General features: G+C 27.2%; 1 protein-coding gene across 4 annotated transcripts in view; it reads right to left on the bottom strand.

Annotated features, from left to right (window-relative positions):
• The window catches only part of LOC127291272 (serine/threonine-protein kinase SIK3-like), a 190,210-nt gene extending 168,632 nt beyond the window's left edge, over positions 1-21,578 (bottom strand). For all 4 annotated transcript variants that reach the window (XM_051320319.1, XM_051320316.1, XM_051320318.1 and 1 more), the window contains exon 1: positions 21,360-21,578. In XM_051320319.1, the coding sequence (XP_051176276.1) occupies positions 21,360-21,518 (159 nt within the window). In that variant the 5' untranslated portion in view covers positions 21,519-21,578. The remainder of the gene's footprint in view (positions 1-21,359) is intronic.
• Between the last annotated feature and the right edge of the window lie 4,231 nt (positions 21,579-25,809).

Raw genomic sequence — 25,809 nt, 5'->3', positions numbered from 1 at the left:
GTAAGAGATCAGCTCTCTCTCTATCTTTCTCTCTCTTTCCCTCTATGAGAAACTAGGGTCAATAACGCTCCTGGTATTGCATATATATATATATATATATATATATACGCAAAGGCAAATTCATGGAATATTTTCTCAATAAGATAGCCTCGTTCTTCTGAGAATGATGTCGGACTCGATTATACGTGTGTACGATTCTGTATTTGTCACTATTTTCACTTTGTCGGCATCATCGTTGTTGTCGAGAGAGAGAGAGAGAGAGAGAGAGAGAGAGAGAGAGAGAGCCGTTCGGAATTAAAAGAGATCCCGAAACCCGCGAAACTAATGGTACAAATTTATTCATTCAGCGCGCATTCGACGTCGGTAAATTGCCAACCTATTAAGACTGTCGCCTTTTGGCTCGACCACCATGCTAGATCGTCATAAAGTCATTCGGCTCTTCTATATAGGTCCTTTCAGTGTCGAGGAGATTCACTCCTAATAACGTTAATTAGTTTTCTCATTCTCTCTTTTTTTTTCTCTCTCTCTCACACACACACACACATTTAAAATGATTATTTCTTATTTACGATCATTGCGAATCTCGTTTTGACATACACAGTAAAAACAAAATCTTCTTTTAAGCTTATAAGTTGTCTTTTTTCAAGATGTAAACGGAAGTAGATCATATTGACTGAAAATCAGTACTCAAAAAATGTTTAAAAAGAATACCCTTATCTTACTATAAGTAAGATGTCATACGAGCTGAAATTTAGCTCTAAGCTTGTTGAAGAACTGAAATTCAGTTAGGTTTTAGACTATCATTTAGTCTTATGTTAAAAGAGGGCTGAAATTAAGCTTCCTTACAGACTGTCTTTCAGCGTTAACCTGGTGTGATAATAATCCTAAATTATGACTTAAAAGCATATTAGAATTTTGATATATATATATATATATATTTATATTACTTATAACAATTTTTTCTAATTTATAAATTTGCATTATTTAAATGAAAATGACGAGGAACTTGTGACGTCCCGGTATGTCAAAACCTCACACTTTTCTTTTTGAAATTTGTCTTAGGATGAGGGATGCAGAATGTCCTAATTTAAGATCTAATTATATTTTAATTATGTATTGTTGTGTATGTAAGAATGTTTTCCCCGTGTAAAAGAATGTTGTATGAATGAATATTACATTTTATTATTTCTGCTTATTTTATATTAATATTATTTTTACTCAATTTATTCTTTTATACGATTTTTACACATCTTTAGAATTTCAACATTTTAATTTATTATTCTACATAAAGAATAAATGTTCGACAATCTGGTTCCTGGGTTTTTCCGTTCACATTTTCAGGAAACACGCAAAATCCTTTTCTTTTAATAAAAAAATACCATAAAGCTGTTTCAATAGAGAAAACGCCTAAACTAGAAAGAGTATTGATACACACATGGATCTTAATCCCTAAATTTTAAGATCTCAATAAATAAAACATCTAAAACGAACAAATGCAATAAAGGATCTTGCATTCTCAGAAATGACAATTTTCCTTAAAGGTGTGCGAGTTAAGCCTTGCAATAAAATTACAATTAGACAAAACAGCAAGGGGCCCAACTCCGCACATAGCGTAAACATTTGTTGGCCAAATGTTTTATTGCACCTCCACCTCAGCGTGTACCTGGTCCACGTGGACTCTAAGGGTTTTTAATACTCAAATTTCTATTTTTAGGGCGTGATTTTTATGTTGTTTTCAGCAAATCAGAAACCTTAATTTTCTCCTTTTTCCAAAATTTTCCCTCCACCTTTTACTTTTTGCAAGTTTTCTTGAGAGTGGGAATGAACGACGCGGTTACCCGGAGCGTCGTCCAACTTCTTTTAATCAGTCTCTTTTCGGTCCCTGTTCGCGAAAATCGGAATTGGTTCCCTTCCTAAACCAATAATTCTTTGAGGTTCGACCTTAGGATTTTCAACGAGATTTGGACTGAAAACGCGCTCTCTTATCACTGTATAATTCCTATTTGTTAAAGGTTCGAATTTAAGATTTGTAGCATGTCCAAATCTCAGTGATCTCCTATAACTGTATAAATCCTCAGAATTAATATTTGGTTCAGGATAGGATCTAATCTCCGTTTTCGTGAATATACCGTTTTACCTTAACTTTTAAAATTCATTGAAATTTTATCTTGTCAAATTGTATTCTTTTTAAACTTATTAATTTCATAATTTTACCCTTCTGGCTTATAGATATTGAAGTTATCAATAAAATTCTTAATTGTTCTCATATGTGAATTCTGTGTATTAATTGTGTTTCGTCGAGAAATCTCATTGTGTGCGTAAGTTCGGTAAATAAACAAACAATTTTAATTCAACCTAACCTATTTTCTCTTTCCTTCTATTTTATTATTTATTCCTCTAATAACAATAATAAGGTGAGTTTCAACTCTTTGTAAGTAACAAGATCCCACAAATTCTATTTTTTAGCCGCTCGAAGAATAGAATTCAATATATAATAAAGGATATAAATTTAATTGTCTAAATTTTCAGGTTAAGTTCTTGATTTTTCTTTAATTATTATTTTTATTCTTTATAATAAATTATTTATATGTTGCGATATCAATTAGAAATTTTGGTGACGAACTTCTAGTTTTTCTTTTAACCTTTATTTCCATGCCGTGACGTAACATAGGAAATTAAATGGTGTCAGAAGTGGGATATTGTTTAAATACTTATTTTTGTTATTAAATTCGCTACCTTTTTCCTTTTCAAATTAAAAATTTCTCCCATCTTTCTGAACCCTATTTCACTACTTCTTTCTTTTCTACTATTATCTTTACTTATATTCTTACTATCTTTCTTATACTATATTCTGTACTACAATTTTTATGATATTTGATGATTTGCATTGTTGATTTGTGTTATTTGTGAAATTTTTCTTTGTGCTTGAATTGTCGTTTCCGATTTTTACGAAATGTTTCGGTAATGATACGTGTAACGAGAGTTCATAATTTTACATTCAATAAATCAATAAAAGAATTAATTTCGAACATTTTAATTCAATTCTCGTGTTTGTGAGTGATTTTTTTCAAAAGAAATCGATTTTTCTCTGTTCTTAAAAAAATTGTGTTGAACTTAGAAAATTTTGCTTCTTTCGAATCTGTCAGGATAATCTTTTATCATTTTATTATTTCGAGATGTGCTATGTTTATTATTCCACATTAATTCGATTCTGTGTTTAATAAATCCGTCATTTTTAAATTTTTATGTAATTTTTTTTTTATTAAATCGTTTGTTTAATCGAAAATAATTCGATGAATTTTTGAAATAATTAAAAATAGTTAATTTCCGTTTATTCCCTCCGAAATTAAAAAGTTTCAAATTTTTTTCTTAATCTCAGATTGGTTTATTAAACCTAAATATTTAATTTTTGTCCAATTTATTTGATATTATAATATGTTATTTTATTTTCTAATTGTGTTCTGTTCGGAAGAATTTTAATCGGAAGCGAAATTAATTTTTACCGTTTAACATTTTTTTTTTCTCACGGTAATAATTGAACTTTTAAATAAAAGTAACATTTATATACAAATACGTTATCATGAAATTTTGTCCATATTTATACCTTTAAGGGAGGTTTAATAAAACCTCTAATTTTGCATAAAAATTTTCAATTTGTTATATAAATTGTTCGTCGGATATTCTACATTATTTAAAGTGAATTTGGAAATTTTTGTTTAATAATTTTTCCAACCGCAAATTTATTCGTGATTTATTTTAACCGAATTTTCTATCTTTTGAATTTAAATTCATCATTTTACAGACATGTTTATTTCTAATCTTTCCATAGGAGACGATCAATTTAGCACATTGATAGAATTTAGTTTTATTCTAAATTGCTATATTTATTAGAATCAGTCAAATTTTTGTAATTTTCAGTAAATTTTAATAATTAGTTTTGACTAAAATTTTTGAGGTTAGGTTTTCTATATACATAACTTTTGTAAATTCAATTACATATTTTTGGTAATAATGATTAGAATGGGTAGATTGATTATAATTCACGTATAATTAATTTCATACACTATAACACAATTCAGCATTGTGATCAATTTCATTTTAATTATGTATTGAAATTTTTGTTTATGTGTCGAATTTGCGTACGTTAAAGATGTTATTTTTGACTTAATTAGATAACCAGAAGAATAAATGAAAATCAGTTATTCTATATTGCATACTAAATTTTTGAAGAGTTTCTCTTAAAATTTTTTGTTAATTCAATAGTTTAATATAAAAAAAACGCAAATTACACTAACTAATTATTCCATAAACATGTACTAAAATCAAATCTTGGTTATTCACAGATTTCACATTTTTAATTGGTATTAATCAATATTTTTAAGTTGATTATTATTCAATTAATTTTTGCCATTTTATTCATATTTTGTCTTATTTATGATATATATTATGTATATATTCAATTATATATATATTACTATATTATCAATTGTTTTGTATAATTATTTAGTTATACGTACAAATTTTTTAAAATAACCTTTAAGATTAATGTGACTCTTACATTATTCTCAAAGGGGAGGTAAATTTTAAACTTTGAAAATAAGATAATTTTTTTTTTTATATAAAATTAATAAAATCTAAAGTAAACATTTATTTAAATAAAATATAGCATCCCTATATATTTATATTCTTGGGTTGATATCTTAAGTACTCAAGATATTCAATTTATTAAATGTAAACGTTCAACTATTCAAAATTGAAAGTAAAAGAATATCTTTTAAGGTTATGGTTGTTACTGTCAGCTGAAGTAAATAATTTAAAATTCAGCGTAAGCACTGTTATAAATACCTCATATGTATATATATATTTTTTTTATTTTCTCTTATTAAATAGTTAAATAATATTAAATAATTAAGTTAATTCATTTTTATTAATAATTTTTCTTCTTATTTACTTAATAAGAATTGTCTTTTCTTTAATTCCAACTATCTATCTTTAAATTTTCTCAACTATATGAATTAAATTTAGCAAATAAATTTTGCTCTAAGTTAATAAAATTCTTATGATTTTTATTACTATATCTTTTATGAATTATTCAATTAACTATCTAGTTAAAATTTAAGTAAAATCATTTTAATTCTTATTATTGTAGTTAAAAAAAAAAAAAACCGTAAATCGCAAATTGTTTTAGCTAATCGGACGCGAAAAAGATCTTTTAGCTAAACACCGCGTAAAGTTCAATGAAAAAGAAATATTCACGCGAATATTTTGGAAATTGAACAATTTCATAAGAATAAAAACATGAACCATTCTGCAACCACTCGCATTAGGGTATATAAAAATTACACTAGTTTTTTGCATGATTAACACTATGCTTCCGTAAATTTTCACTTACAAAATATTGTATTTGTCTATGTGTGTGTGTGCTTTTCAAAATTATTTTATGCTTATGACGATTTGTCTAACTCAATTATTAATTTATGTTCATTTTAAGAATTTGAATTTCAAAATTTTATGTACTTATTAACAATCTAACATTTCACACTATCATGTAAAATTCTATTTTTACACTGTTTGTTAACATTTCTAATAGTAACATTTGATAACACTTAACCACTTGTGAAAAATAATGATTACACCTACATTACACTACATTTTAAACATTAGTTTGATTCGAATTTTAATTTTGGAAACTATGCATACGTATATCCAATTTTTGTAAGCTTTTGCCATACAGGACTTTTTTATCTTATGTACCTCGTACGCTAGTTATCCTACTCGATACCCGAAAGTATCGTTTTTCGGAACGACATTTCTCTAAGAGGGAGGTGTGACGTCCCGGTATGTCAAAACCTCACACTTTTCTTTTTGAAATTTGTCTTAGGATGAGGGATGCAGAATGTCCTAATTTAAGATCTAATTATATTTTAATTATGTATTGTTGTGTATGTAAGAATGTTTTCCCCGTGTAAAAGAATGTTGTATGAATGAATATTACATTTTATTATTTCTGCTTATTTTATATTAATATTATTTTTACTCAATTTATTCTTTTATACGATTTTTACACATCTTTAGAATTTCAACATTTTAATTTATTATTCTACATAAAGAATAAATGTTCGACAATCTGGTTCCTGGGTTTTTCCGTTCACATTTTCAGGAAACACGCAAAATCCTTTTCTTTTAATAAAAAAATACCATAAAGCTGTTTCAATAGAGAAAACGCCTAAACTAGAAAGAGTATTGATACACACATGGATCTTAATCCCTAAATTTTAAGATCTCAATAAATAAAACATCTAAAACGAACAAATGCAATAAAGGATCTTGCATTCTCAGAAATGACAATTTTCCTTAAAGGTGTGCGAGTTAAGCCTTGCAATAAAATTACAATTAGACAAAACAGCAAGGGGCCCAACTCCGCACATAGCGTAAACATTTGTTGGCCAAATGTTTTATTGCACCTCCACCTCAGCGTGTACCTGGTCCACGTGGACTCTAAGGGTTTTTAATACTCAAATTTCTATTTTTAGGGCGTGATTTTTATGTTGTTTTCAGCAAATCAGAAACCTTAATTTTCTCCTTTTTCCAAAATTTTCCCTCCACCTTTTACTTTTTGCAAGTTTTCTTGAGAGTGGGAATGAACGACGCGGTTACCCGGAGCGTCGTCCAACTTCTTTTAATCAGTCTCTTTTCGGTCCCTGTTCGCGAAAATCGGAATTGGTTCCCTTCCTAAACCAATAATTCTTTGAGGTTCGACCTTAGGATTTTCAACGAGATTTGGACTGAAAACGCGCTCTCTTATCACTGTATAATTCCTATTTGTTAAAGGTTCGAATTTAAGATTTGTAGCATGTCCAAATCTCAGTGATCTCCTATAACTGTATAAATCCTCAGAATTAATATTTGGTTCAGGATAGGATCTAATCTCCGTTTTCGTGAATATACCGTTTTACCTTAACTTTTAAAATTCATTGAAATTTTATCTTGTCAAATTGTATTCTTTTTAAACTTATTAATTTCATAATTTTACCCTTCTGGCTTATAGATATTGAAGTTATCAATAAAATTCTTAATTGTTCTCATATGTGAATTCTGTGTATTAATTGTGTTTCGTCGAGAAATCTCATTGTGTGCGTAAGTTCGGTAAATAAACAAACAATTTTAATTCAACCTAACCTATTTTCTCTTTCCTTCTATTTTATTATTTATTCCTCTAATAACAATAATAAGGTGAGTTTCAACTCTTTGTAAGTAACAAGATCCCACAAATTCTATTTTTTAGCCGCTCGAAGAATAGAATTCAATATATAATAAAGGATATAAATTTAATTGTCTAAATTTTCAGGTTAAGTTCTTGATTTTTCTTTAATTATTATTTTTATTCTTTATAATAAATTATTTATATGTTGCGATATCAATTAGAAATTTTGGTGACGAACTTCTAGTTTTTCTTTTAACCTTTATTTCCATGCCGTGACGTAACAAACTTTTATATTTAAAAAAATCTTGTCATTTTCATTTTCAATTCTGCAAACTAAATTTAAAAAATAACATTATGCGTAATATATATATATATAAAGTTAGGAATTAACAGTTTAGAATAATTTAAGCTCTTCCAACAAGTTCCACACAGTTTTGTACTTTTGGTAATATTTAGCGACTTTTTTTCTAAATAGTATAGCTGAGACAAAGGTGAAAGATATGCGTGCTTTGCTGGAATATCCGATATTAAAAACCCAGTAAAAAAACCCATTCTTGTGAATTATAAATGAATAAAACCAAAATTAAAACACGAGAAAATCATTTCTCAACCACGCTTCACTGTACGCGTACGCTATGGCGTTTTCACAACAGACGTTTTGCCTGTGACGTCACAACTACCACTTTAAGACTCGGCGGACTGACACCCAGCTCAAGTAAAGACTTTTAAAAAGTCACTGTCGTCTTTTTTTTACTTAAGACCAGTGAATTAAAAATCAGTCGAATTATAAGCTTATTTATAGTAAGAGAACCACTAACTCTTATTTTAAGCTAATTTTCATTATTAAATAAAGTTTCTTGCTTAAAATAAGTTAAAAATTAAAGTAAGCTTACATTCGGTTTCAGATTTTGTTTTTACTGTGTAGGCTTCAAAATATATATATATACAAAAAATAGAAAACAAATTTTATTGTTTTTTCTTAATTTAAAAAATAAATTTTTTTTTCATTAATATACAAGGGGAAAGAATCTTTATCTGGACCAGCGATATGTATTTCTCTGGAATAAAAAACTTTAACCGTTTCAGTGAAATATATCGTTGTTGCAATAAAATTTATCCCTGTACCAGGTAAAGATTTTTTTTCCTATTTTTAAAAATTTCAATTTTATTAAAAATCCATTTAACATTAAATTATGTTTTATTTTGACACGTTTGTAAAATGGGGGGGTGGGGGGAACTCCAACAAATTAAAGGGACAGAAAAAAAAATGGCGATCTATTCGAGCGTGTCATTGGCTTTAGGAAGCTCTCTGAAATGAATCTGCGGATTGACAATGGCCCCCGAATCGAAACACGCTTTTTCCTTTGCCACGGGCTTGGATTTCCTCAGGATCCTTTGGGAATGAAAGGAGGACAGAAGAGGATATATAGGATATGGTATACGCGGCTACAAGAGAGGCGATCATTCGAGATTGAAACTTTCCTAGAATTGAGCGAACCCATCGGGGTCTTATCGCCAGTCTTTCAGGCGCGTGTGTGGAATATTTAACGATCTAACCCAAAAAAAGAAAAAAAAAAAAAGATAGAAAGAGAAAAGAAAAAAAATGAGATTTTTACCAGCTTGACAGGACTTCCAAACGAGAAACCGCGCGCACGAAAAAAGAGAGAATTACCCTAAAAACTAACTTTATACTTTCAAATTTTTGTCGAAAATGCGTTATTGCTTCGTTAACATTATTTTCACACTTTTTTAACAAGTTAACGCAATTAAAATTAATTGCAACCGATTTTAGAAGATGTTAATTGCAGAAAAACGATGTTGATTCAAAATCTTTTTTTAAATAATTATTTTTTTTTAACATTTTGAAGTTTTTTTCTTTCAGCCGAGACAAAAATTTTAACTTAAAAAAAAAATAATTATTTAAAAAAGATTTTGAATCAACATCGTTTTTCTGCAATTAACAAGGTCTTCTAAAATTGGTTGTAATTAATTTTAATCACAATTTTGTTTTCGCTAAATTGTTAAAAAAAACAATTTCTCAGTTTTGAGGTTATGTTAACATATGTTTTCCTAGTATTCCGTTGACCGAGAAACTGAAGTCTATCACTATTTTCTGTTTCCAATATATATAATCGATGATTTTTTTCCCTCTCATTTGTTAAATAATAATTCATTGCTATTGATGTATATTTAATTCGATTAATCAGCAATTAGTGTAAGGAAGATAAGATTAGATACAACTTTTTGGGACGCAATTATGACAAAACAAGTAACGTGTGTCTTTTTTCTTCTTTTTTTTTTAGTTCAGCAACTGTTTCGAGAGACACGCTTATAGAAGATTCATGGACCACGGTCTATATCACACATAAATCTCGAAGGAATCGTTATTCAGAGATCAAGGATCGTGATAAGAGCGGGATCGGGTAGATCTATAGGTCTTGCGAGGGAGGCAGAAGCAAAATATATATATATATAAATGTATATAAATATATATATATATATACTTTAAATATATGTACACACATACTATATATGAATTCATCATAGAAATTCCTGTTTCTCGAAATACGGGAAACTGAATTCTTTCCGTTGGCCATTTCTCGGTACAGCCCGATGTTAAAGATCAGCCGATTGATTTATAGCCGAGCAGGTATCTAATTATTTTTTCGCGTGAGTCATGTAATTCCTCGTCTTTTTTTCTCTTATATATATATGTATATGCTTTTTTTTAAAGAGTATTTCATTTTTTTTTACAAAATAATTTTTCACAATTTTATTACTTTACAAATCTCGGACTATTTTTAAAAATTTTCTTTCTTATCTTTTTAGCAAAGAAAAAGAAGTTAAATTATAAAAATTATTTAGTTCAAGTAATTATTTATTTTGATAATAACCAATTATTTGAATAGAATAAAATTTTACTTAGTATTTAATCAAAACCTAATTGAATTGAGAAAAAAAAATTCAATTTAAAAAAGAAGAAAAATTTGCAAAATATTCATTATAATTAATTTATTATCCTCAAACTTGACATTATCTAAAAAAAACTAATTCATTTCACATTCACTTTAAAGCAAATAAAAAAAAAATTATCAATATTTTTACTTAAAGAAACCAGTTTTTTTTTTTCATTAAAAATACAATTTTGAATTATTATTGTCATTTGTTTTGTGAAACAAATTTGTATTTCTTTCTTGTCAGAGTATAGAGGGATACAAAGTTACAAGAGATAAAAAAAAATACAAAATAAAATGAAAAATGATATAAATTAGCAAGAAACAAGAATAATCATTTAAAAAATTAATTTACTTCAAAAAAATTCGTACCTGGATTAAAAAAATATATATATATATAATCGAAAAAAAAATTGTCTCGATTCGCCACATCTTGTTATGATTTCTCTCTAAATTTTAATCTCAAACATATATTTAGCGTCGATTATAAGTCGTTGATGGCGACAATAGACCTACCGGACTGTGACCTATACCGAAATCAGTGTGTATATGTGTGTGTCTGTATATACAGGTGAAAAAAGAAAAGAAAAGGTGGGTTTTAAAAAAAAAGTGAAGAAAAAGGCTCCCGATGTAAAAGGAATAAGGCCCTGGTTTCGAGTTACTCGCGTGAACGGTAGGCCCACCATAAGGCCCCCACAACTTTGCGGGACCTGCTAAAATCGTTCGTGTGTGGTTTGTCAGATTTCTTTCTGCCCCCCCCCATTCCTCGTTTTTTTATGTATATAAATAAAAATAATATGGAAAAAAAGGACGATACTCAAGAGAAAACGAGTTTAAAAAGCGATTATCATAATCATAAATTAATTAGTGACTCCACAAATATTCTCCGTTGAAATGATCTGTTCTCATATAAAAGTCGAAATATATATATATAAAAAAACTTGTTTTTCTTTTCATTGTAGTTTTTTTTCTCTCTTTTTTTCACATTTTATACGATTTTTAGTCGTTTAAAATTAAGAAAAACGAGTTATTTAAAAATAAATTAATTATACTGAATTCGGTTTTACGTTTAAAATATTAAATTTCTTATATGAATTATGGTGATAGAAATTTTGCATCCTGCGTTCAAATCCTCTCAAGGGAGAAATTTTTTTTAAAATTCCTATTCGATTTTTTCTAAAACTATATATTTTTACTATAATAAAAATGTTTTTACATTTTCTTCCGCTTGATATTTAAATATACAAAAACTGAAAAAAAATTTTTTTTAAATAAAAATCTCAAGTGAAATGCACCGTAATAGGCAAAACTCATTTTTCTCCATGCAATATATTGAGAAATTTTTTATTAAAAACAAAAAAAAAAAAAATATGTACGAATATAATTTTTTACCATATACTGTTTTGCTCTCGAAACAAATTTTCAACATGGAGAGGAAAAAAAAGTCTTGAATCGAATCCGCAAGTGAAAAAGTAATAACATAAACGATAATTGCTAATTGAAAATATGAGATATATATATCTCGGATGAGAAATTTCACAAATAACTTTTTTTTTGGTTAACTACAATATTCCGTGGCGAAAATGAAGCGTGAGAAAAAAATTATTCGATCCATGAAATAAAAACACATTTTATTCGGCAAAGATTGGGTATATATATATATATATATATAACTATAAAGCAGGTTGAAACGTGCCGACAGAACCGCGTTCGATTTTATTTGTGGTCACTGAAATTACTGGTTATTGGCTCGCTCTTCTTTGGAATCGAATGTGCGGAAAAAGCCTCCGTTGATTTCGTCATCGTAGATATATATCTATACCCTATACGAGACGGCAAAATGCCACAGGTATATAGATTTCAGACAAAATGATATTCATTTCATCTTCATTTATATATGCCTCTTGATTTTTTTTTGCTTTTATTACATATTCCCTTATCTCTCTCTTATATTTGATATTTCAATTTTACTCTTTCCATGCATTATATAAAAATATTCTCAAATTGAGAATATATTAGCAAATAATTATTTCAATAAAATTTATTCTCAAATTTAGTATATTTTACAATCAAAATAAAAAATATATACTCTAAATTTAAGAATAAATTCCTATTTTAAGATTATATATAGCAAATTCTATATAAGAAAAATTTGCAATATATACGAAAATAGGTATCAGATTCTCAATTTAAGAATATATGTTTAATATAAACATTTAAAATTGAAAAAAAAGAAACGAAATATTTTTTTTTTTTATAAATTGAGCTTAAAAAAGGATAAAAATTTTGGTCGATAGTGATGTAGATCGCATGACAGACGTGACATTTATTAATCTATAGGACATACTGATAAAATGTCGGTCAGTCACATTTTGATTATTTTAACCTTGGTCTCGGATTTTATTTTCACGAAACTTTTTCGGTGCAAATCTTGTTCGATATTGTAATATTGCGATAAAAATACACATTTTTTTATATAGTAATATATATATATATTTTTTTTTTTTGTTAAGAAATAAATTAAATTTCGAGTTTTTTTTATATATGAGAATTTTAAATATAAGAAGAATGCGAGACCGTAACATAACCTCAAACTAAAAAATGATTTTTCAGGGTGTCTACTAAAAATCTGAATTAAAATTCCAGGACTTTTAAGGACTTTCTAGGACAAATTTCTTATTTTTCCATAGGACATTAAATTGGATGACCTTAAGGAATAAAAAAATTTGTAGTTGAACTATATTGTTTTCAGAAATTACTAAAAAAATTAATTAATTACTTAAGTAAATTTTCATTTTAATTATTTAATGAATTTTTTTTAACTTGATTAACAAAATTATAAATTTTTGAAAATTTAATAGCAAAATATAAAAAAATTCAAGGACAAAAATTAAAATTCCAGGACTTTCAAGGACATTCCAGGACATTTTTTCAAATTCCAGGACATTTCCAGGACTTCCAGGACTAGTAGACACCCTGTTTTTAATACCTATAACACTTAACAGAACAAAATAACAGAAATAAAAGAAAAATTAATTTCAAATAATTTCAGAAAATTTAGTTAAATTATTTAAAAATATTTTTCAAAAAAAGTTATATTGAGTCATAATCTTTTGTCAAATAATAATTTGTCCAAAATTTATTGAAATTTATATTATATTTTAGTTTGCGTTAAAAACATAGTAAATAAGAATAATAATAATAACAATAAGAACAATAATAACAATAATAATAACAATAATAATAATAATAATAATAATAATAATAATAATAATATAGTTAATAAACTAAATAAATTTTTTAATTTGAGATTATGTTACGATCACTATCTTTAAAAGAAAAAAAAATTGCTCCCCCAAGTGGATTCGAATCCAAGATGCAAATTTAAAAAACAAGCCACCTTAACACCTGAACCAATGACAACGCACTTATCGAGAAGTTCATTATTAAACTAAATTCAAATTTTACCATTTAGTTAGTATGTCTTTTTTTAGTGAAACGAAATAAACAAAAAAAAAAATTTTCTAAAAGAAATATTTAAATAATAAAGAATTAAAAAAATAATTAATTTATAAAAATATAAATTGCATATATACGCGCGTAAGTCAGCAAGTATATATATATACGCACACACAGGCCCTCTCTTGGTATAATAAATGATAATGAAAATGCATTGAACGATACGATTTGCAGCGGGGTGTTATCATCATCTCGTTACTTCGCGGGAGATAAGGCCAAATGATTCGCAGTAAAACGATCGTGCCATTGTTCTAACATGATAATCGCGAGTCGCGATTGTATATATCCTTGATGCATTTATACAAACGACGCATTTCATGCGTAAGTAACCAATATGAGACCTGACATATGTGTATGTATATATATGTATTTATATATGTGTGTATGTATTTATGTATGTGTGTATATTTTTATGTATATGTGTATATTTTTATGTATATGTGTATATGTATTTATGTATATGTATATATATATATATTTATGTATAAGTCTATGTATTTACATATATGTGTAAAAATTCACCTATGTGTAATAAATTCATGTATATATGTGTATGTATTTTATTTATTTACATTCATGTGTATATGTCACTGTGATCGACCTCGGAAATCCTGATTGAGTTAAAACGTCGTCCTATTAGTCACTTTTTTCCTAATCGGAGCCTATTTTAATTTTTAATAATAATCTTTTGTCATTGGACATTACTTATCTTACCGGAAGTTGCATTTCAAATTCTCTATTTCAAATTAAATTCATTTTTAATTCAAGGCTCTTTTATTTTCGTTTTTATTTCCAGTTGGTCATTATCATTTTTTTTTTCTTATTCTCGACTTTGTATTCCAATCATTTTTTTTTTTTAATCTATATATAATTTTTTTTACACCTGTTTAATAAAATTTTTAACGATTTGTTTCGATGACAATGGATGATAATAGAACAAAAAAAAATTCTAACATATATAATCGGATTAATATATTATGAAATATGTAACGCTTCGCGCAATAGTATTAAAAAAAATTTTCAAATAAAAGTAATTCCTTGAGATATATTTATTTATTTCTTTTACTAGGTTTTTTTCGAAATTATTATGAAAATTAAGGAAATACGTATTTTTTTATTTGTTAAAAATTGTGGAAGTTATGTTTTTTTTTAAATTTTACTTTTTTCAGAGGATTCTATACTGCGATAATTAGTGGAATTTAACTAATGTTTCAGTTATTTCTTACTCCGTCAATTAGTTAATTTTTACTGATTGATGTAGCAAGAATTAAGCCAGGTTTTGACTGCGAATCAGTATATAGTTTTCTACAAATTCAGATTTAAAGAGTAACAATTTTGAAAAAAAAATATCCTAGTAAAAAAGAAATGGAATAAAATTCGGAAAAAAAATGTTTTAGTCAAAAAATTTGAATAAAATCTCACGCCCTAAAAAAAAAAATAACTGATGTAAATCGTATTTTGAAATTAAAAAATTTCTTTAACAAGTTCTAAGTAATATTTTTTGTAGTAGCAATTCCCATACATAATATGTAAAATTGGAAGATCGAAAGAAGGAGATTGGCAGTAGCGCCACTAATCTGAAGAAATGGATGTATATATATACTATATATATATATACAAACTGTACTTTCATATAAACTGTACAGCCAGTTTTCTCTGGACAGGAAAGATAGAAGCGCTATCAGCATTAGTATTGTGCACTCGACTCGTTAAATCCACCTATAAGGCATTTCAAAGGCGACCAACGACAACCAGATCCCTTTATGGGCGTTCAAGAGGTGCCAAGAAACACCTTGTCCGTTAGCAGGACGCGAAAATTGAGCGATTTGCAAACTGGTTTACAGTTAACTGCTCGCTCGTGCGCCTTGCGAGTAAAAAAAAAAAAAGAACATCTTGTCTACTTTATCAATCACTTTCGATTTTAGGAATAAAAAAAAAATACGATCTCTTTATCTCCTCTCTTGCCTTTTGGCTTCTTAAAAAATAGTCCCACTTTTTTTTCAGTTTTATAATTATGTATTTTTAAAAAAATAAAAACGAAATATAAAAATTGTATCATTTTAATTTAATATCAAAATGTAAATAATAAAGAAACATTTTTAATATTTCACGTATTTCATTAAAATATCTATTATAATTCCCGAAGAAATTCTCAATTTTCTAGTACTATCAATGGTCCAGTTGGTAAGTATCTTGTTTTATAATTTTGCAACCCGAGTTCGATTCTTCTTAGAGGTAATTTTACTCAACTTTTTTTTTTAACTGATTAAGAATAACACAATTAGAGCAACAAATTCGATTTCTCTATTTTTACAAAAGTATATATTATAATCAATAAAATTCTAAAATCAAATATTTACCATTATATTTTGTCATTCAAAATTAAAAGTCACGCATTATAAATAATGTCAAACTGTCAATCCAAACAGGACAATAAAAAAAAAATGAACAAGGCCCCTACGAGACAATCTAAGAAAAATCGACAATTTACAATTTGATGAAAGGTGAGAAATTTAAATTTAAATCTTAAAATCCTTGTGACATTGCGTCAAAGCGACTTTTGAATTAACGACCAAATCGGAATGAAAGAGAGGGAATAAAAGAAAAATTTCTGTCCCCCTTGAATTTCTCAAAAAAAAAAAAAGAAAAATAAGAAGCCCCTTTAAGAGGTTGCGCGACGCGTGTGCCTTATTCTTTTGAAAAGCCATTCGGACATCGCACGTGTTCACGAAAAATATATTGAGAAAAATTTCCCCAATATACTTTATACAAAGAAAGAAAATTATTATTAGAGATGAGAGTCAAGAGTCGTCACTTTGATCAGTTTCGGTCTCCATACCCCCCCCCCCCCCATTTCCCTTCATCAATGGAAAAAAAAGAGGAAGAGGAAAAAAATTCATGTGGACGATCCAAATATTTTCTTTAATCATGAGTATATTCTTTAGCACAGATCCTTGACCAATGACACTTTACTGATCTATACGAACAAGGGCTCGTCATGTATATATATATATATATATATATATATATATATATATATATATATATATATATATATATATATATATATATATATATATATATATATGTGTGTATTTGGTATTGGTTCGAAGGGGAACCATGAACAAAAAAACAACCCCCTATAAGATATTGTCCCGTGCTCTTTGTCCTTTTTACCTATATAACGCACTTCCCATCTCAAGAGGACCACACCATCGATAAAATACAAAAGGGGCGAACAAGTAGCGCCCCTTCTTGTCTTGGCGATTAAATCATTCCAGATCGCGTCATCGAATTAAAGCGTTACCCATATAGGAAATGGGAATCGTTTTTCCCTCCCCGAGGATTAAGGAGTCGTCTTTTTTTTCCTCTATAATATTAAAAAAAACAAAAAAAAAATTATTTTACGATTATTACACCCGGAAATTATCGACAGAAAAAAAATATTTGACATTTATCATTAATTCATTAAAATATTAAAACAAACGAAACTTTAGAAGAAACAAACAAACGAAAACAACTTTTACTTTAAAAATTATTTAAACAAAAAATAGTATACACACAGAGAAATGATTTCTTTGATTTAAAGAAACCAATTTTTTTGACTTGTTTTCTTTCATTCAAAATAAAATTTTCTTTGAAACAAAAAAAGATTCTTAATTTCAAAATTTTCTTTGAATAAAAGAAATTTGCGTGCATTAAAACAAAGAAATTCTAACATTGCGATATAGGGTCAACACAGAAAATTATAAGGTATTAAAATAAGCTGCAACGCTTATTATTTTAATCCAATTTTGCTTATTTTAATACCAAAATGGATTAAAATAAGCAAAATTGGATTAAAATAATAAGCGTTGCAGCTTATTTTAATGCCTTTTAATTTTCTGTGAAAGAAACATTTATTTGAATTAAATAAATAATTTCTTTGAAACGAAGAAATTTTTTTTTGAATCGAAGATATATTTGTTTGAAACAAATAAATTTTTTTTGTATTAAAGAAAAATATGTAAAAGAAATTGATTTCTTTGAATCAAATAAATCTTTTTTTTTGGCTGTACAGATTCATACTCTCTAAATCTGAATTAGTAGTTTTCTATACTAATGAAAGAGTATATATGGATTCGTTTACCAATTGAATTAGTAACTGTTTTGACTCTTTTTTAGTAGAAAACTACTAATTGCTAGTAGGAAACTACTAATTCATGGAGTAAATCGTATTTTTTACTATTTTAAATCAGTAAGCCGATTTACTCCATGAATTAGTACTTTTCTACCAGCAATTAGTCGTTTTCTACTAAAAAAGAGTCAAAACTGTTACTAATTCAATTGGTAAACGAATCGGTAAATACTCTTTCATTAGTAAAAAACTACACAGAAAGTTATAAGGTATTAAAATAATCTGCAAAACGCTTATTATTTTAATCCAATTTTGCTTATTTAATACCAAAATGGATTAAAATAAGCAAAATTGGATTAAAATAATAAGCGTTGCAGTTTATTTTAATGCCTTTTAATTTTCTGTGTACTAATTCGGATTTAGAGAGTAACTAATAATTATTATTATTAATAATATCCGCTGCAGGGAAAACAATATAAAGTAACTTTTACTATACTTGCGTAAAGTAAATTCTAAACTGTCCGGAAATTCTGCGCATTTCTGGCAACTTTTGCATCAGAAATAGAAAAAATTACTTCTGAAATAATAAAGTTTACTTATACGGAAATATTGTACTTTTTTTACTATTTCCAGAGTAAAAGATGCCAGAAATGCGCAAAAATTCGAGTCAATTTAAAATTTACTTTGAAAGTATAGTAAAAATTACCTTATTTTTGTTTTCCATTCTTCTCTGTGTAATTTCGTAAAATAAATCGAAAAAGTCGTCCTATATTAAAAATAAGTTGAAAAAAGTTTCATTTTGAGAAAATAAATCGGAAAAAATCGCAAAAATTTTATAATCCGAGACCTAATAAAATTCTACCACCCAAGGGGATTCGAACCCAAGACACAAAATTACAAATTCCGTCACTTACAAACCAAGCCACTAATAATTTGACAATTTCTAATAAAAAACTTAAAATTTCATGTTAAATATAAAATAGAAAAAAATTTCACTATTTTCCGAATCGGAAACATAAAATATAAATATAACAAAACTTTTTTTTCCCTCCATTCAAGGTTAGTTTCCTTTTCGCCAAATTTCAAAAGGAAACGCGAGAAATCAACGAAACTAGGTAAAAAAAAAAAAATTTTCCTTTCATTCATTTTTTTCCTCCCATTCAAATTTAAATAATAGTGTCTCAAAAAAAAAACTCACAACAGTTTTTTTTTATTCCTTTCAAATCGTCCCTCTTTTTTTTTTTTCGAGTGCACTTTTTTCTTCCTTGACCGGGCTCTTGAATATTGTGCCGCGAATCTACCAAGTGACCAATGTGTGAACTAATTCGTTACGACACGCAGTCTCCATTGTAAATCCCTAAAATCCCGTGAAGAGCCTCGCTACTAGATTCTGTCCCGAGTATTGCTGGATTTCGACCCATAAATTACTTCCTGACACAGACCCCATATAGTGACATAGTGTCCACTATGTATAAACGGTACTATACATAGTAGGAAAAAGCTCAATGTCAAACAGTGAGAGATGGGAGGGGGAAGCAAAAAAAAAAAACGTTAAAGGGAAAAAAAAAAAAACTTTTGTACACGGTAATTATTACTCCCGGATTTCTAAAAACCTTTGCGCGATTGTTATTTTTATAGTCGATGATGAAAATGGGTCCGATCTTTAGAAAAATTTAAATCTCTCTTTTCTATGAAACTTATTTTCATGAGTTTTTCCAGTTGAAACGTGTTTAAAAAAAAAAAAAAAAAACGGTTTTACCGAAAATATCCAATTAACAAAATTTTCGGAAAATTTTCATATTTTCAAAGCAATTTTTCACTTTTTCGAATTTGACATCGAATCGACTTTAAAATGCAAAAAACATTCCGAAAAAAATCGATTTTTATTCTGAATTTTAAAATTCACAGAAAAACCGTAAACTGAAATTAAGAATATATTCGTATGGCGCATATTTAGGTATATTTTATACTTAAATTCAGTAGGGTCAGTCGGGGTAAATCCAAACACGCTTTTAGTAAGTTTCAATAATAACATAAGTTTTTTCTTTTTTAAAAGACAATACTTCCGGTATTCTGGTGCATGAAGTTGTTACTTCAACTTCCATAGAACAATTTTATACGGGGTAGCAAAAATTTTTGATAAATTACAATCGCAGAAAACTTAGCGTTCGTATTTACCTCGATACTTTGCAACTTTCCTAAAATACAGGGGTAAATATACGAACGCCGCACTGTATTTCAGAAAAATCTTAGGGAAAATAAATTTAAAGTATTGCAATTGTTAAACTTATATAAAAACTCAAAAAAAATACGATAGGTAATAAACCTATTATGTAATATTGCATCATATATAAATACAAAAATCAAACAGAGGTTAAAAATTAAAATGCATTTCGGGGTCGCTGATTACAAATATGAAGTCCGAATTGTAAAATTCAAAATGGCGGACTTTTTTAAAAAATCGTTCGGATTTGCTTGAAACTCTCTACTCGGGGGTTTTTAGGGTCGCTGAAAATGAATCCGGAGTCAGTTTTTCAAAATTCAAAATGGCGGACAAATATTTAAAATCACTTTAAACTACTTACTTCAGATGAATATATTAAATTTTTTCAAAATTTTCCGCCATATTGGATCCGCCATTTTGAATTTTGAAAAACTGACCTCTGATTCGTAATCAGCAACCCCGAAAACCCCCGAGTAACGAGTTTCAAGCGAATCAGCTGAATTTAAAAAAATCATCCTCCATATTGGATCCGCCATTTTGAATTTTGCAAATCGGACTTCATATTCGTAATCAGCGACCCCGAAAACCCCTGAGTAACGAGTTTCATGGGAATCGACTGAATTTTAAAAAATTTATCTAAATAAAAACTTTACACACATTTGAGGGTTTTTTTTTATTTTTAACCCCCATTTTCAACCCCTAAAATATCATGTCTTCCAAAATAAAAAAATACGTATTAAATATTTTTCAATTCTCTACAAAATGGTCCAAAGCAAAAGTCGATCCCAGTTTTACACTTGGGTAGTGTTACTTGTAAGTTTAAGTATAAAATATTCTTAAATATGCCACACAAATATTTATATTCTTAATTTCAGTTTACGCTTTTTTCTTTGTTCTACGATGTAAATATCTATATATATATATATATATATATATATATATATATATATATATATATATTCACCAAAAAAAGGACAAAAAGAGAAATTACAATACAACAGAATTTTCAGGTTAAATTTGCAGATTCAAGTTGTTAACATATTTCCAGAATATATATATATATATAAATAATCAAAAATAATCGACATAACTTGTGCGTGTCGTAAAGTACTTTAATGGGATCGCAATAAGATAGCGAAATAATTTTGTAAAAGCTTGGGCTCAATTAATTTAATCGTCTCTGGAATCACATATATATTTTCATTCACCAAAAAAAGTGAAAAAAAAAAAATTGCAGAACGAAACGAAAAATAATCGGGACAAAAAAAAGGGGGCATAAATGATTAAAGGACGAGATAAAAAAAAAATTACTTTTTGATGATAGTATATATAGATAAAAACCTTAGACTGAAGAACGGTGTGAAACGCTTCGGCGACTCGTGCAAAATTTCCTTTTCCCAAAATTCTCAACAGATGATAGTTGCCCACGTTATTTAATATCTTTTTGTTGTTATTGTCAGCAATTTTATTGACACTCGACGACAATGTTGATTGCATCATAGTAAATTCACACACAATTCACCGCACAAATCGAAGAAACGATAAACACTACACGAACCTGTAAACACAAAAATATGTCACTGTGAAAAAAAACTTTTGTTTTCAATTAACCCTCAATTCGATTTTTATATAGAAAAAAATATTCAAATATAAATATATGACAGTCGATTTCTACAAAATACAAAAATTATAATATAATACCTAATATATTAATATTATAATCTATATCAAAATTAATTAATTTTTTTCTTTTATTGAATTTTTTCTGTTTTTTTAAATTTGATTTGTAATTTTTTAATTTGAAAAATATTTTATATTACAAAATGTAATAATAAAATTTAAAATATCCGTAACGAAATAAAAAAGATTTTTTAATTTTTCGTTATAATTATAGTTTTCTAGCATTTGTAAAAACGTTTTGTTTTTCTTTTTTTTAAAAAAAAAAAAGATAATATCGACAAAATTAGAGTTAAGCTAATGAGGCGCGAGTATACACGTGTATCACCTCGAATGCCGGAAAAGAAAACCAAATTTTCCAATTGAGACTTGCCAGAACCGTGTGTGTTCGTATAGTTAAAACACTCGAATCGGTTGATTTTTGGACTCTCATGTTATTACAAGTGTGAGCCGGAGAGATGCAACCAGAAAAATATATATCTTTTACTATATTTAACATTGGCTCTGTTTTGTATTCCTCGTCATTTTTTTCAAAAAAAAAAAAAAAATACATATTTTTTTCAAAACATTCCACCTAATCTATATAGTAAAAAAAATATTTTTCAAAGAAAAAAAAAATTGAAAATAAAATTTTTCATTTCTTAACGTTTCATATATACAAGATACATTATTTTTAAATAATATTTTCACAAATTCGAATTGAAAAACTATTTCAATTTTAGTAAACGAATTTAAAATTTCAACATCAATTAAAAATTATTTTTAAATCGTTTTTTCCTCGTATTTGTGGAAAAAGATAGTATTTTATAACATCAGTTTTAAATAATTGAAAATATAATTCTTAAATTAGGGGCAGATGATAAGTTACCAATTTTTCATTCTTTTTAGACCCCCCCCCCTCGTTATCATTGCGTTAAATGCATTTTTTTTAGACTTTTTGACGCTAAAATAGGTAACATAGTTTATAAACGACCCCTTCACTGTAATTTAATACCAACTTTAGGTACTAAATTGCCTTTTGGTTCTATTTTAATACCTAAAATCGGTACTATTTTAATACCTAAAATCGGTACTATCTTAATACCTAAAATCGGTACTATTTTAATACCTTCTTTTTACAGTGTTAGAAATATAAATATTACTCTCTAAATCTGAATCAGTCTTATTTCACTGATTAGCAGTAGAAATCTACTAATTGCCATAGCGAGAATTGAGCAACTGATAATTAGTAGAAATTTACTGATTCAATTAGTAAAATATCAATTACTGATTGAATCAGTAATATAAATATATGGCGGCGACCGCAAAATCTACTGATTTAATAGTTAATTTTAAAGGTTATGTTATATACAAATTACTGTTTTGAATAAGTTATTTTCTATTGCTTGTATATTCACTAATTATATTAGTAAATTTCAAAAAATAACTGAATAATAATAATAACTGAAACTTCAGTTAAAATGAAAAGTACTGATTGAATTAGTAAAATTTCTACTGATTCAGATTTAGAGAGTATAAATATCATGCGTTATTAAAAATAAAAAAAAATTACTTGAATTGATGATGGGTCCTTAATTATACAGCTCTGGGGTCCAGGTCCAATAGGGTCCAGGTCCAATGGGGTCCTCTTCTTTCTTGAGCCCTAAAGCAACCCTAAGGGTAAATTTTAAGACCAGCTGATATAGCTTATCTTCAAATTTACCTTTAAGGAAGCAGCCAAGAAGGTGTCCTTTCGCAAAACAAAACATGCCGCAACCTTTTTGAAATTCATTGTATTGGTTAGAATAAGCATACACTTTTTTTAAACACTCATCAAAAAAAGATGTATTATAAAAAAATGATTTTATATAATTTAAAGTAAATATTTAAAAAAAATAAAGTTTACATATTTTAATAGTAAAATAAAATTCCATTCTAGGAAGAGTATATAATTTTAAAATTTATTAAAACAGACAATAATTCTTTAAATCCAACTAGTAAAATACATAACCACAATATATATAGGCAATATTGTGGTCATATGTTGTGCTATTTGGAAAAAATTAAATAATTATGCATTATTAGAAAAAAATTTTTTTATACTCATTGGCATTTAATTTTGGTAATATTTTAATTTACTTCTCTAGTTTTAAAAAATATTCGTTTTTTTTTTAAATCAATTATGCTTTCTATTTGCCGATAGATCAAAACTTTTTTAACGTAAAGCGAACAAACCCCGATCATTATTTTTCCATATTACTTTCAAATATTATAATTTTATTAAAAATTTATTAAATAAAGAAAAGTAGATGTAGATTTTATAATAAATTTAATGCCAACATCATAATATTAAATTTGAATAGTACACAGAAAAAACTGTAAACTGAAATTAAGAATAATATTCGTAGCGCATATTTAAGAATATTTTATATACTTAAATTCAGTATATATTCTTATTTTAAGAATAATATATACTTAATTTAAGTATAAAATATTCTTACATATGCAATAATAATATTTAAGAATATTTTATATACTTAAATTAAGAATATATTATTCTTAAAATAAGAATATATACTGAATTTAAGTATATAAAATATTCTTAAATATGCGCCATGAATATATTCTTAATTTCAGTTTACGATTTCCTCTGTGTAGATTAATTTTGACTTAAAAAATTTGAAAAACAATAAATGAATTTTTCATGACACCTATTTTCCTTTAATTAATCTAATTTTTAATAAAATTGTATTATTTAAAAATAGTAGTGAAGAACAAACCAAGATTTTGTCTGCTTTCACACAAAAATGCGCCACATATTATAAAAAAAAATTTTATTTGATATGAAAAATACTTTTCAAAATTAATTTTTTTATTAAAATTACCGTGAGTGTAAAATGCAACTTACGCAAACTAAAAAAATAAATTGCGCAAAGGATGTGCAGTTGGGTATGCGTAGCTCGCTGGTCTTATCCCACTAGCGGGTCGATGGCTGCAACTACTTACAAAAGTATACAGCCACATAGTGATGAGATTAAATAATTTTTCATAAAAAAAAAAAAATTTTATCAAAAATTATTCAATGCTCAATAAGACATTTCGAAATCCCTGGCATAATAGTTTCAAATGAGCCCTCCCACCCCCCCCCCTCTTCCCAATTTAAAAAAAACTTTCACTATTCGCGAAAAAAGACGAACGCGATTTAAATTGTAATTCGGACGCGCGCGTAACGAGTTGTCTTGATGTATTTAAAACGAAAGACAAACAACGAAAACGAATTTTAAACACCCTAAGAAAATTTTCGTTCGCGATTATAAAATTATCGAATTAACACTCACGAAGCTAATAATTTTTAAATCCGACACGACACGCACAACGAGAATAAGAGAAAATGAAAATATTTTATAATTATATATATTAAACGACCGTCACTTTCAATAAGTTCGAACACTCCCGTAAAAATGGAAAAAATTTAATGAATTTAAAAAAAATCCGCACTATTTACCTGAAAAAGAGAAAAAATTCAATTAATAATTAAATTTTTAATTAATTTAATTAAACACTAAATAATTATTTTAAATCTGTTTTACCGATGTAATTTATCAAATCTGTTTCAGCAGCAGTCGGTAAAACAGATTTAAATTTATGTAAACCGCCAAAAAAGTTTTACCAGCAGTCGGTACAATAGTTTTGTCATTGGAATATGCGTATTTAATAATCAGTCAACTCTACGTTATTATAGAGCTTGGTAAAACAGTTTTAAACCGTCCAAACTGTTTTATCAGCAAAGTAGATCAGTTTTTTCCACCAAGCATTATTATCGCCATAATCTATTTTACCAGCAGTCGATAAAATACTTTTAACTAAGAATTGTCATCAGTCTAATCTGTTTTATCAACCGACGGTAAAAAAAAATTTCACTACTAAAAAATCATACAAATCGACATATTTCATTCATTTAAACATTTGGACTTGAAAAAACTTTTACAGAAAATATTTATTTTCTATATAGTAAATTAAAACTTTTAAATACCTACTATTTAAATTAAATATTCATTTTCGATCAATAGGATATTTCTTGATGATTTAATTTTTGAACCCGATTTTCATTAAATATATCTGTGAACACTAATTT

Source organism: Leptopilina boulardi, unplaced genomic scaffold, assembly GCF_019393585.1.
Source record: "Leptopilina boulardi isolate dan_hultmark-lab unplaced genomic scaffold, ZJU_Lbou_2.1 LbouV2_130, whole genome shotgun sequence".
NCBI classification, from domain to species: Eukaryota; Metazoa; Arthropoda; class Insecta; order Hymenoptera; family Figitidae; genus Leptopilina; species Leptopilina boulardi.
Note: the sequence above shows the minus strand (reverse complement) of the source record. Positions and strands in the feature narration are given on the sequence as shown.